At 34.9% G+C, this 12,533-nt stretch overlaps 1 protein-coding gene across 1 annotated transcript; it reads right to left on the bottom strand.

The window, feature by feature from the left end:
* Positions 1-1,125: 1,125 nt before the first annotated feature.
* LOC111993279 (protein SUPPRESSOR OF FRI 4) lies at positions 1,126-11,213 on the bottom strand. The gene is made up of 7 exons (XM_065777753.1): positions 10,859-11,213; positions 10,006-10,106; positions 4,563-4,689; positions 3,911-4,332; positions 2,401-2,555; positions 2,242-2,295; positions 1,126-1,536 (listed from the first exon to the last, which is right to left on the bottom strand). The coding sequence occupies exons 1-7, from the start codon at positions 11,050-11,052 to the stop codon at positions 1,465-1,467; spliced, it is 1,125 nt and encodes a 374-aa protein (XP_065633825.1). The 5' UTR covers positions 11,053-11,213; the 3' UTR covers positions 1,126-1,464.
* Positions 11,214-12,533: the final 1,320 nt, after the last annotated feature.

Raw genomic sequence — 12,533 nt, 5'->3', positions numbered from 1 at the left:
AACTAGTTTTTACTAGCTTATAATAGCATTGGAAATGCACACTCAATATCAATCACCACTGACAATCAAGTCAAAAGCATTTTATAGTATTTCAAGACTTCCAAGTACAAATCTCCTTCCTCCTTAAAATGAATCCAAAAAACCCTCAACATGAAATCGCATCTTGATTCCATTTGCAACAATACTTTACAACATATTTTATGACTTGTTGTGATGACAAATTCTAATTAGTACAACATCATTTTCGTTAAGACCATTATTGACATCACTTTTATTATACAACAATCACAAGTTATCACCTCAAGCCGTTGTGAAATTTTAAATTTATTATGTTTTTAGATCTTTGTTTTACTTGAGCCTGCATTTTAAACCGTATATTTCAAATTTCAACTAGTATGTGTTTTATTTAGCGAAGAAAAAAAAAAAAAAAGCCTGTTTCCACAAGTATTTATTAGACTAGAGAAAATTAGTAGGGTGCTGTTATGATAGATTACCCTTCAAAAGAGCAATTTTAGCCGAATGAATGTATTCAAGTTTTGTTTTTGGATAAAGAATATATTCAAGTTAAAAGGCCAAAATTCCCTTAAAAAAAAACCCATAATTAAAATTGGCATTCCATTTTGCTAAAATCGCAATGAGCATTGACAAATACTAGCAAAACTCACTACATTGAAAATTTCTTAAGCCATTTTTGCAATATTGCCCAAGATAAAAAAAAATACAGGATTTCTAATTCAATTGCTACAATTAGGTCTCATTTAAGTGAATAAACCTTCAATAAATTTTATTTAAAAAAAAAAAAATGAAAAAAAAAAAGAGGAGAAGAAGAAGAAGAGGAAGAAAAACCTTTTAGTCAATGAAATACCCAACTTCCATTTAAGCAAATACAAAATTTGGGGATATAATAGCAGCCATACAGTCAAGAATGAAGCACCACTCAACCTAACCTAATCGTAAGCTTTCATAAGGTCAATTTTTATTGCACAAGTTAGAGAGGAGTTTTTACAATAGCTTTTAATATTTGGCTAACAGAATGTTCTCTCTCTCTCACACACATAGACAGTATATCTCTTAATGAAGATTTAACAATAATGCAAATAACTGTTTACAAAGACAGAAATCCAATGATTCAAAAACACCTGGAGAAACTGAATTAGATTGATCACAAAAGGGTTCAAGACTAGATCCTAAGGTGTTGAAACTAAAAATTAAGAGACTATGCAGAAAAATACAAGTTTAGCAACTTCTATGGAGAATCCTCATATCATCAACAAAATTTACTCCCTTGAACCTCTTTTGTAAAGAATAAAACACAAATAAATATGGCCACTTACAAGACACCCAATTAAACCAATGAGAATAAAGACCAGGGCATCGTCTTGTTGTTTAAGTGAATCCCACAATATTCTAAGGATGATGCGTTGACAAAAACCTTCCAACAATTCATCATGACTTCTATTTGATCTAAAAGGCCATTCGACCAGCAAGCCTGCTTTCCAATATTCTTCTGTCTATGGCTGCATCAATTGAGCTCATCTGAAACATAAAATCACAAGAGGGGGTGATCAGAAAGGAGCCCTAAATATCAATCACTTGGACAAACCAGATATGTTATAAAGCTTGGCCTAAGCAAAGAGAACCAAACTTTGCAAAAGAAGCTGACCTGGGCCAAGTCTGAATTCACTGTTGGATCATAAACTAAATTGTACGAATAGGCAAAAATCTGTTGGGTAAGATCTTGTTCCACCCAAAACCCCACTTTTCGGAATCAAACATAGGGAGAATGAATAACAGCAGGTAAATCCAAATTTTAAAAGAGAAAATACATACACATTGTTCTTAACTGAGTATAATGCTAGGATGAAGAATCTTGGAGTTGATTGCAGCAAGCTTGACAAAATTGTAATTACTAATTACCAGAATAAAATAATGCAAATACCTACTTGCAATTTTTGATTCCCACAAGAGTGTGGCATTGCGTGCAAACCGAAGAATGGCAGTTTACATGCCCTCAACCAATTGGGTTGGAAGAAGAAAAATGGAATTATTAAATGGTTTAACATATTACTAACCAAGTGGGTTGTTCTTTTAATGATGAAAAAATTGGAAATTCATACAGAAATACCTCTCTAAATAGGAAACAGTGCGAAAGAATCGAATCTGAAAACATGAAACATAAAGCCTACCCATCTGGTCAGATGCGAAACCAACTCCATATATTAAAGAGGTAGTATGACTTACCTGGCTAGTTTCATCATGCACCTGATACTTCGTTAGGGACATTCTTCTTTCCTCCTGCAATCACCAGGTGTGCCAAGTCAGCAATAATTATAGTTAAAAGCTTCCTTATTAGACTCTTTCTACTTCTTTTTTTTGGGGGGAGAGAGAGAGAGAACTAACCATGGACATTGCCTCATCATCCCAAACTAGATAGACCTCATTAGTGGCTGGCTGGGTAGCAGGAGCTTTGTTTGCAATTACTGGGGGTGGTCCAATGGAAGGACCACCAGTATTTGGGCCAGAGGCATATGAATGAGAGTTGCTTAATGTCCCACCTACAGTATATCCCAAAAAAAGGACATTAAAATCAATAAAATTATGTACTATAAAGACACCAACAAGGTGTGAGAAACATATTTGGGCAAGTCCACAGCAAAGCAGCCTAACAATATCAGAGTTCAACTTCATGAAATGGAATCCAATGAATATAGTTCTAATCTTACCAGCCTGCTATAAAACCAAATCAAACCAATCTGGAGTAAGTAGGCTTAATTAATGGACAGCAGCACCAAAGTTACGAAATAAAACTTCATTCACATTTTAATAGGTGGTGGCTTTATATGTATTGAGAGAGAGAAAGAGAGAGTCAAACTTGTGATCAGAAAAAGAACAAGTGTCTGTGGCGAAGGTAGTAGGAGGATAACTCATCAAAAATAGTTTTTTGGTAGTTTTCTTATCAAATTCATCATCACAAGATCAGAAAAGGAATAAGTAGATGCATGAAGGCAGTTGGAGGATTGACTCACCAAAAACAGTATTTACTATTTAGCAAGGCTGCTTATGAATATAATCAGAAGGGGGTAATTTACGCAAATTACAAAGGAGAGACCAATTTGACTTCTTAATATATGTGTAGATGTGCAAACTAAGAGACGAAAGGGCAATGGCTAATTCGCCTAGTGGTATGGGGTAAGCATCGAGAAACATCAGCTAAATGCAGTCACAATTAAAACGGTCATTGCTCGTTATTTGAACTTGTCAGGATGGAGCTATCTTGTGCTTTAATTCTATGGAATTTGGTTTATTCTAGCTTTTGGGTAATAGTTGACTGCAATATCTAAATTTGCAAATACTTGTAGACAAATAAAATGAATAATAGAATGCTATTTTAAGAATATACAGCTTCTTAACAGCCCAACATTCAGTACCACAGACAGACAGAAGGTAAGCAAGCAATATATCCTTACTATCAATAGTAATTGTAAGAATGAATACCCATAATCTCATAGCTGAATGGTTTTTAAAGGGGGAGTGGATACCTTACAGGAAACTATTTAAATGAGATTCATGTTGGCACATTTGATCAAAGTATCAAACATAATTACATTTGCACCATTATTTTTACAGAGAACATCAACATCTAGCAATATCAATACTACTAAAAACCCAGAATATAAAATCTGACATAATTTCATGACTATTGATTAATTTTTTTAATTTTATCAGTATATTAATGACAAGTGATTATTTTACATCATCATTTAATCACAACTTATCAATTCTCAGTTTTTGGAAATTTTTATAACATTGAAAGTTCGAGATCTACTTCTAAAATCAACCACAATGCGTATTGATAGAAAACCAAAACTGAAATGATTATTTGCAGGGCTCAATTTAAAAAATATCCAACCTGGTATGTTTGGGACTTGGTAATTATTTGTCACAGAAGCGTTAGCACTTGAATGCACGTCAATGGAGCCTTTAACTTCTGCTGCAGAGCTTGACGGCATACTTGTTGAAAGCATAGGAGCAGAAAATGGTGAAATTTGAGGTATATTGTTGTTCCCAACAACTGGGAACAATGGTTGCGATACAGGGACAGATGGGTTGGATACGGGCAGTCCAGGAGGAGTTATCTGTGAAGGCTGTAGTGCAGGTGATGTGGTTGACGGCAAAGGAGGTCTCGCATTCTGGACAGGAAACAATGGTTGTTGTGCATAACCCAATGGAGGAGGAGGAGGAACAGAAACTGCTGGATGCTGTGGATACCAAGGCCCAGGACGAGGTGGAACAGGCCAAGCAGCAGGAGGCACTGTTAGTGCAGGATTGTAACTGTAACCAAACACCCAAAATAAGTTGCAAATGTGAGATAACTATGGATATGATAATCAAATATCTTACAGTACAGAACACTTAATTTTATTTATTTATTTGTGCTCAAAAGTACAAATCAAAATGAAAGGAATATATCTTGAGAATGCAGATCTACTTTCACCAAGAGCTAATGCTGCATAAATGTGAAGCAGGAAAGTCTTAGGAGAAAAATCTAACAGAAAACATACATTGGCTGCATTACACCCAGAGTAGGTTGAGGAGGATATGCAATTCCCAATGATCCTGGTACAACACCACCAACTAGCGAGGTAGTTGGGATATCCACTTTAGCCACTTTCGATGCACCTTCTTCTTCTGCAAAATAGTACAGATGTCATAAGGTAATCATAGTATGTTAATGCTTTTAACTTCCCCAATGCAACATATACAAACTCTCCATTACTATGTGAAAATAACCTCCTTGTTCCAAATTTTTCTACAGATTGTAATTGGACTAAATGGGAAGATACACATGACATCACACATTAGTAAACTTAAAATTAAAAATAAAAAAACAAGTTAACTGTAAGGCACAGGAGAGAGCCACACATGTTATGTTACACTAATAGTCAATGGTTGACAAGTGTTGAACCACCATACCAAATGAATAGTTAGAAATTTTTTTCAATATATAACACTCATGTCGATAGAATGATTTGAACCCTTTATTTTTTATTTTTCAATTTCTTTATTGGAAAAAAAAATTACGAGTATTTCAACCCTTCTTTTTAATTTAATGCTGAATCGATGACCCACATAAATTAAGAAAAATTCTTTGGATTTGAAAAAATAAAATGGTTCTGCTAGTCCAAAGACGCCTATAAACAAGGCAAGCCAAAAATATGATTTTCCTTTGATTACACACGCACCCGTGGATCCTGAACCCACAGCCTCAATCACTGCCTTCCTATACCAAGGGAAGGAGACACCATTTGAGCTAAAGCTCATTTTCTTGGGAACAAGTAAACTGATTTTTTTGATAGGTAATAAGACTCTTTATTGAAAAAATTGAACATCATGTTCACAATGGTGAACACTCTAAACAAGAAATAGATACAATATAATCAAGAACTAAAGGAACCAGAGACTAAAAAATCAAATAGAGAAATACAATTCGTATACCCCAAATACAAGCCCAAAGAAACAGAGTACCAAAAAGGAGAGATTTTAGATGATCTAATGTTCTCTCCTGTCTTCAAAAGTGTGGTATTGCGTTCCTACCAAACTAACCACATTAAACCTGCCAGGACCATATTCCAAATGGTCGAATGATGCCTTCCAAACTAGTTTCTCCACATAAAGAAAAAAGAGTTGACTGACCTTGGCATTACCCATTGGATCCCAAACACTGCAAAAGCTTCGCACCATGAGGCATGAGAAAACTTACAATGAAGAAAGAGGTGATCCACTGATTCCCCATCACAGTAGCATAAACAACACCTATTAACCAAAAACCGACCTCTCTTGACAAGATTGTCAATGGTGAGTATCCCATCATTAGCTGCTGTCTATAAGAAGAAAGACACCCATTTAGGCACCTTTGCACACCAAATGCCTCCAAGGAAATTCATCAGTGTTAGGACTAGATAACAACTTATAAAAAGAGCACACATCAAATACTCCAGACGTAGTCAATCTCCAAACCAAGTGATCATCCCCCTCACCCCTCGGCATAGAAGAATAAATAAGCTCATAAAAGCAATAAACAATGTCAGCCTCCCAATCCTGAGGACCATGACGGAAAAGTAAATTCCAGCTCCTATTTCCTTTAGAATTGGTTATTACCAATTCAGAGACCCATGCTTCTTTAAAAAGAGAGCATGCAAACATAGTAGGAAAAAGCTCCTTCAAAGGAATAGGCCCACACCAAGGATCATGCCAAAAACTAACACGGCAACCCTTCCCCACATTATACAGAATTTGACTAAAGAACTTCTCTGTGCCTTCCTTAATACTCCTCCACATCCCACACCCATGAGAACCTCTTACCCCTCTAGAAGGGAATGGAAGGAGATGAGACTCCCACCAATCTTGTGTATCACACAAATAGTTAGCAGGCGATTCCCTACCACCAATTTAAAATTTCAGCCCTCCCACATGAATTGATTCATCAATTGAGAGTTGGGAGTACCATTATCCCTTTCAAAATTTAACCTCCATTTTAAATTGAGTGACCAACCGAGACATGCTTCCTATATGACATTATTCCAATATGAAAGGGATAATGGGTTATTTCAATATGACGTTATATGTGACCTGGCACAACAAAATGTAGATGCTCTTCCCCTACATATATGGGGATTAGTTCCTAAGCTGGTAATCAGACCACCATCCAATCTGAAAAAAAAAAAATTTGAATTCTACCTAAATCATTTACTAGCCCAACTTAGGAACACACTAGTTTTCAACATAATTTAGTCTCCCCCAAATAAGAAGTATTTCAGAAATAGAGAATAAGGCTGAAGTAGAGAGAGGAAGAAGAGGAGAAAAGAGAACTGATGGAAAACCAAGCACTGTGGAGAAATTGAGTGGACAGCACAAACATCTGTACAAGGGTCCTAACTAGAGAGTTGCACAAAACCTTTACTTGCAAAAGAAAAATTTATTCGAAATGCTACAAAGAACCAAGAAATGATTCTGAAGTTTGGCATTTCACTAAATGGAAAAAGAAACAACAAAAGTCAAGGAAAACATGAAAAAACCAACTGCTGATTAATATATCGATAGAATAATTCAACATGTCATTAATTTTTTTTTTTTAATATGTATAACATGTCATTAATGTTCTTCAATAAATTCAATAAAATGTCATTAATACATTCAATCTTGAATAATTCAATACCATATTTAAAAATAAACCATTTCAGGGCAGAGCCAGAAATTTTGTTGTGTGGACAAAAATTATTTCCTTTCCAGAAATTTTCTTTTGGCCATAGTTCAAGTATATTATAGAACTCTTCCCCACCACATAGATATCATAATAACAATCCAACACACAAATTGGAGACTTGAGTGCTGGTGTTCGCATAGATAGCATAAAAACTATACTATCTATCAGCAAAGGATAGATGGCAAAATGATCTAATCAATAAAGCTGTCAAAATATACTTTTTTTTAAAAACTACCACAATATACATGCATATTATATATGAATTAATTAAAATTAAAAAAAAAAAGGACCAAATGCTTTCAACTAGATGTTGGTGATGTTATTAGATGAAGGAACTGCAAAGGGAAAATCCTAACAAGAATAACCAAAATCAGATCCAGAACCAGCAAATGCAATCCCAACTATTTAGATGGGCTCCCTCAAGTTATGAAAATTTTTTTTTGATAGTAAGTAACACATGCACCAAGTGGGTCTTTGATGAAGACAAGGAAGAGCTCAAGGGAAAAGAAGATTAAATATACAAAGATTCAAGAATTGTGGTCTAATTTTGATGTCGGACCTTCTTAGCACCTTTGATAGGTCATTTGGTTATTAGTATTATGTCTTTTAGGTTGAGAAGCTGCTGAATCAGTTTTAATTAAGTTCTATTAGAATAAGGGCAATTTGGTAATTTCCAGAAATCTGGAATGGGCTGTCCTTGGCTGTACCAAAGGACTATAGTTATCCTTTTCCTAGTAGGAATTGGACTATAAATAACCTATTCCTAGACTGAATAGGAATGCTAATAATAATTACATAAAATACTTAATAATATTAAACATAAAATAAGACTCATGGGCCTTTGGTACGGCCAAGGACAGCCCATTCCATATTTCTGAAAATTACCAAATTGCCCTTATTCTAATAGAACTTAATTAAAACTGATTCGGCAGCTTCTCAACCTAAAAGACATAATACTAATAACTAAAATGACCTATCAAAGGTGCTAAGAAGGTCCGACATCAAAATCAGATCACAATTCTTGAATCTTAGAGTATTTAATCTTCTTTTTCCTTGAGCTCTTCCTTGTCTTCATCAGTCTTGAATCCACAGCCTCACCTCCACCTAGCACTTGCAAGGGGAGGAGGTGCCACTATGCCAGTTGAGCTGGAGCTTGTTAGCTCCTTCAAGGTATGAGATTATTTTNGGTTTCGCATAGATAGCATAAAAACTATACTATCTATCAGCAAAGGATAGATGGCAAAATGATCTAATCAATAAAGCTGTCAAAATATACTTTTTTTTAAAAACTACCACAATATACATGCATATTATATATGAATTAATTAAAATTAAAAAAAAAAAGGACCAAATGCTTTCAACTAGATGTTGGTGATGTTATTAGATGAAGGAACTGCAAAGGGAAAATCCTAACAAGAATAACCAAAATCAGATCCAGAACCAGCAAATGCAATCCCAACTATTTAGATGGGCTCCCTCAAGTTATGAAAATTTTTTTTTTGATAGTAAGTAACACATGCACCAAGTGGGTCTTTGATGAAGACAAGGAAGAGCTCAAGGGAAAAGAAGATTAAATATACAAAGATTCAAGAATTGTGGTCTAATTTTGATGTCGGACCTTCTTAGCACCTTTGATAGGTCATTTGGTTATTAGTATTATGTCTTTTAGGTTGAGAAGCTGCTGAATCAGTTTTAATTAAGTTCTATTAGAATAAGGGCAATTTGGTAATTTCCAGAAATCTGGAATGGGCTGTCCTTGGCTGTACCAAAGGACTATAGTTATCCTTTTCCTAGTAGGAATTGGACTATAAATAACCTATTCCTAGACTGAATAGGAATGCTAATAATAATTACATAAAAACTTAATAATACTAAACATAAAATAAGACTCATGGGCCTTTGGTACGGCCAAGGACAGCCCATTCCATATTTCTGAAAATTACCAAATTGCCCTTATTCTAATAGAACTTAATTAAAACTGATTCGCAGCTTCTCAACCTAAAAGACATAATACTAATAACTAAAATGACCTATCAAAGGTGCTAAGAAGGTCCGACATCAAATATCAGATCACAATTCTTGAATCTTAGAGTATTTAATCTTCTTTTCCTTGAGCTCTTCCTTGTCTTCATCAGTCTTGAATCCACAGCCTCACCTCCACCTAGCACTTGCAAGGGGGGAGGTGCCACTATGCCAGTTGAGCTGGAGCTTGTTGGCTCCTTCAAGGTATGAGATTATTTTAAGTAACTCAAAAATCTAATCTCAAGCCAATTCATCCACATATCAAGAATCCTGTTGTGGAACTGGGCTAAACGCAATCAGCTCACAAGGGAAAGCTTCTGTGTTCATTATGCAGGCTTATGTGAGTTCTTTTGATACTTCAATGCTGAGATTAGTTACTAGTTCTAATTTGATATGATTTTTGTACTAAAGGCGATCCATTCCAATTTTGAGCAATCCCTATTACATACCAAACACCTGCCGTTGACTTTGAATCCCTTAATCGACTTTGAAAACCCAAGTAATTTATAGAAAAAGCTTAAACAATCATAGGCTTGACCAGCCATTCCTTCCCTAAGTTCCAAATTTAGGAGTTGATAATACAACATAAGAGGGAAATATAGGCGTCTCAATCAAAGCAACAACAACACAACACAGACATGTAGCATAGCACAACGATCAAAAATACAAAAAGAAACAAACAAGACCATAAAATTCTCCCAATTTTAAAGCATCCTCACCGTCTTCACCGTAGTGAGCAGCCAAGACATCAGGTGGGATTCCTTGCATTCCATATATTTCAATATCCGTTGTCTCTCTACCTGGTTTTGCATTGGGAACCCTGCAGAACAACATTATTTGTCAAAAAGAGAATCCACCAAAATCAGACATAATTAACAAATACCAACATAAATAGTTTCAAAACATAACTACATACCTACATATACTTACATTAATAAATCATATTACTCATTGATTCGGAAATCTCAAAGAACCAACTTGAAGCCTTGAAGACTTGCTAATTCAAACTCTGTTTGATTGGTCTCGGTGTCTCGCAAGCAGTTACACTCTACTATATCTATATTTCACAAAATCACTTCTTTTATGGAGTACTCATCATTGTCATCGTAAGCTTAACCTAACCTTTTTTACTACAATAAATGTTGTACCCAGTGCACAAAACTCCCATTTTTGCAGTGTTCACTTTTAAGCTAGGAAGCACAGACACTTCATTTGGGGTGTCGTACCCGTGCTTTAAAAGCATGTCGTACCCATATTTTAAGTGAAAGGAACTTGCCATCACAGCAAGACCCAACCTCTTTTATATACTTATCAATACATATTGCCAAGAGCTCGTAGCTCAACTCACATCTTCCCCATTGCATAACTATCAAATTTATACAATAAAAAATTATATTAAAAAAAAAAAAAAACAACAACAACATATTGACACCGATTCTAATGAAGATCCAAAATTATTAAAGACTCAATTTTTTTTTAATATATAATTTAAAAGGAAAAAAATACAATAATATTTATATAACGAGAAAGCGAAGTAATTAGGGTTTAGAGAGATGTGATAAAGTAACGTACTTGGTGACGGACTCTTTGTGGACCTGGAGGACGTGGATGGCCATACCGCCGGCGGTGGAGAGCTTCTTGTGACAGACGTGGCACTTGAAGTGCTTGGCTTTCTGGTGCTGAACTAGAATCTTCTCGTCCTCGAACTCTCGGTCGCAATAGTAACACCACACCTTCGACGACGCTCTCTTCTTCTTCTTTCCCATTCTCTTCCGTACGAGATCACCTTTGCTTTGCTAGGGTTTCTCTCTCTCTCTCTCTTTGCCTCTGATGTGTTGTTGTTGTATCTGATTCTGAATCCCCCTCTCTTTTGCTCTCGCGTTCTGCTATGATACAAACTTTTGGGGGTTGGGAGGGTGAATGTGTTTTTTCTCTCTATATATACTGTTTTTTTTTTTTTTTTTTTTTTAATTTACTTTTTACTGTGTAAGGGGGTAGACCTAAGCCAGAGTGCCTAAACTCCCAATGATCTATATTTCTACCAAATGATCCTAAGCTCTAGTAGATTCATAATTGGATATGGTGGTTTGTAACCATGAATGATTTTGGGCTAAGTAATAATTAATGCATTGTTTAATATTATTTTTTATAGATCACTAGTTATTTGGATTGCTGTTTTTGCACAGGTTGGTTTCGTAGAACGGATCTATTATAGCGGTGTAATCAAACCCAACTCCACCCATAACTCTAATGGGCCTTGAAAAGCCAAGTCTTACAAGTGAATATAGACCTAAAATAATGACAAAAAAAAAAAGGGGCTTCAACACACATCATATATATTTTTTGTATAAAAACATAATCATAATAAATTTTTTATTAATAACTAATAATTATTAATATTTATATATAGATAAAATAAAAGTTAAAATTTTTTTTTAACTTTCCTATGCATTGTATTGATTTCCCACTATTATATAATTAATTGTGTGAAAAAAAATCCTATCTAATAGAAAAATTAATTGTGTGAAAAAATAAAAATAAAAAATTGTGTGTCACATCATTTAAGAACTCAGCGGCGAATGTGGCAGCATCCTATATGAGACGTGCACTTTTATACAATCTGGGACCCAATGAAATCCGGCTCCTCTTCGTAGTCAGTCAAATTGCTCTCAACCCAAACCCCCTTACACAGTAAAAAGTAAATNCCTATTGGACCAATCTGTGCACAGGTAAAATCAATACACAACAATACATATATGCATATAAAAAGAATTAAGAAAGTTGGAGAAAAAATGAGTACTTCAATGAATTTTATTATTTATCTATGGAACCCAAAATGCTAGTTCCTTGAGCCATAAAACCTTTAAATCATGAAACCCATAATATTGATTCCCAAGGTAAAGAGCCACAAGACCTTTCAACCCCCAGTTCCACAGAATTCAATAGACTGTTTAGGGTCCATAAGACTAGTAAGACTTGGAATCCTAAATCAATGTGGTTTTCCCAAATATACATTCTATAAGCATGGATTTTCCTTTTTACAACACTTCTCTTTATTAGAGAGCCTTTATAAATTATATTAGTTAGCAATGGAACTCAAGCAAAATTCCTCCAAAAGAAAAAGACACAAAGTCTCTAAATCCCAAACTTCACAAACTTAAGTAGGTCCGTAAGACTTTACAAGACTTGTAAGATCTAGGACCTCAGGTCAATGTGGAGCCCTTAGATATTTCTATAAGTTGGGATT

The sequence above is a fragment of the Quercus suber genome, unplaced genomic scaffold (genome assembly GCF_002906115.3).
Source record: "Quercus suber isolate HL8 unplaced genomic scaffold, Cork oak 2.0 scaffold_163, whole genome shotgun sequence".
NCBI classification, from domain to species: domain Eukaryota; kingdom Viridiplantae; phylum Streptophyta; class Magnoliopsida; order Fagales; family Fagaceae; genus Quercus; species Quercus suber.
Note: the sequence above shows the minus strand (reverse complement) of the source record. Positions and strands in the feature narration are given on the sequence as shown.

Excerpts from the sequence above, each read along its gene's own strand:
- LOC111993279 (XM_065777753.1), bottom strand. The coding sequence starts at position 11,052 with ATGGGAAAGAAGAAGAAGAGAGCGTCGTCGAAGGTGTGGTGTTACTAT. Across the intron at positions 4,333-4,562 it reads CTGGGTGTAATGCAGCCAAT|TTACAATCCTGCACTAACAG; the intron begins GTATGTTTTCTG and ends GTTTGGTTACAG. Across the intron at positions 2,296-2,400 it reads ATGATGAGGCAATGTCCATG|GAGGAAAGAAGAATGTCCCT; the intron begins GTTAGTTCTCTC and ends TGGTGATTGCAG.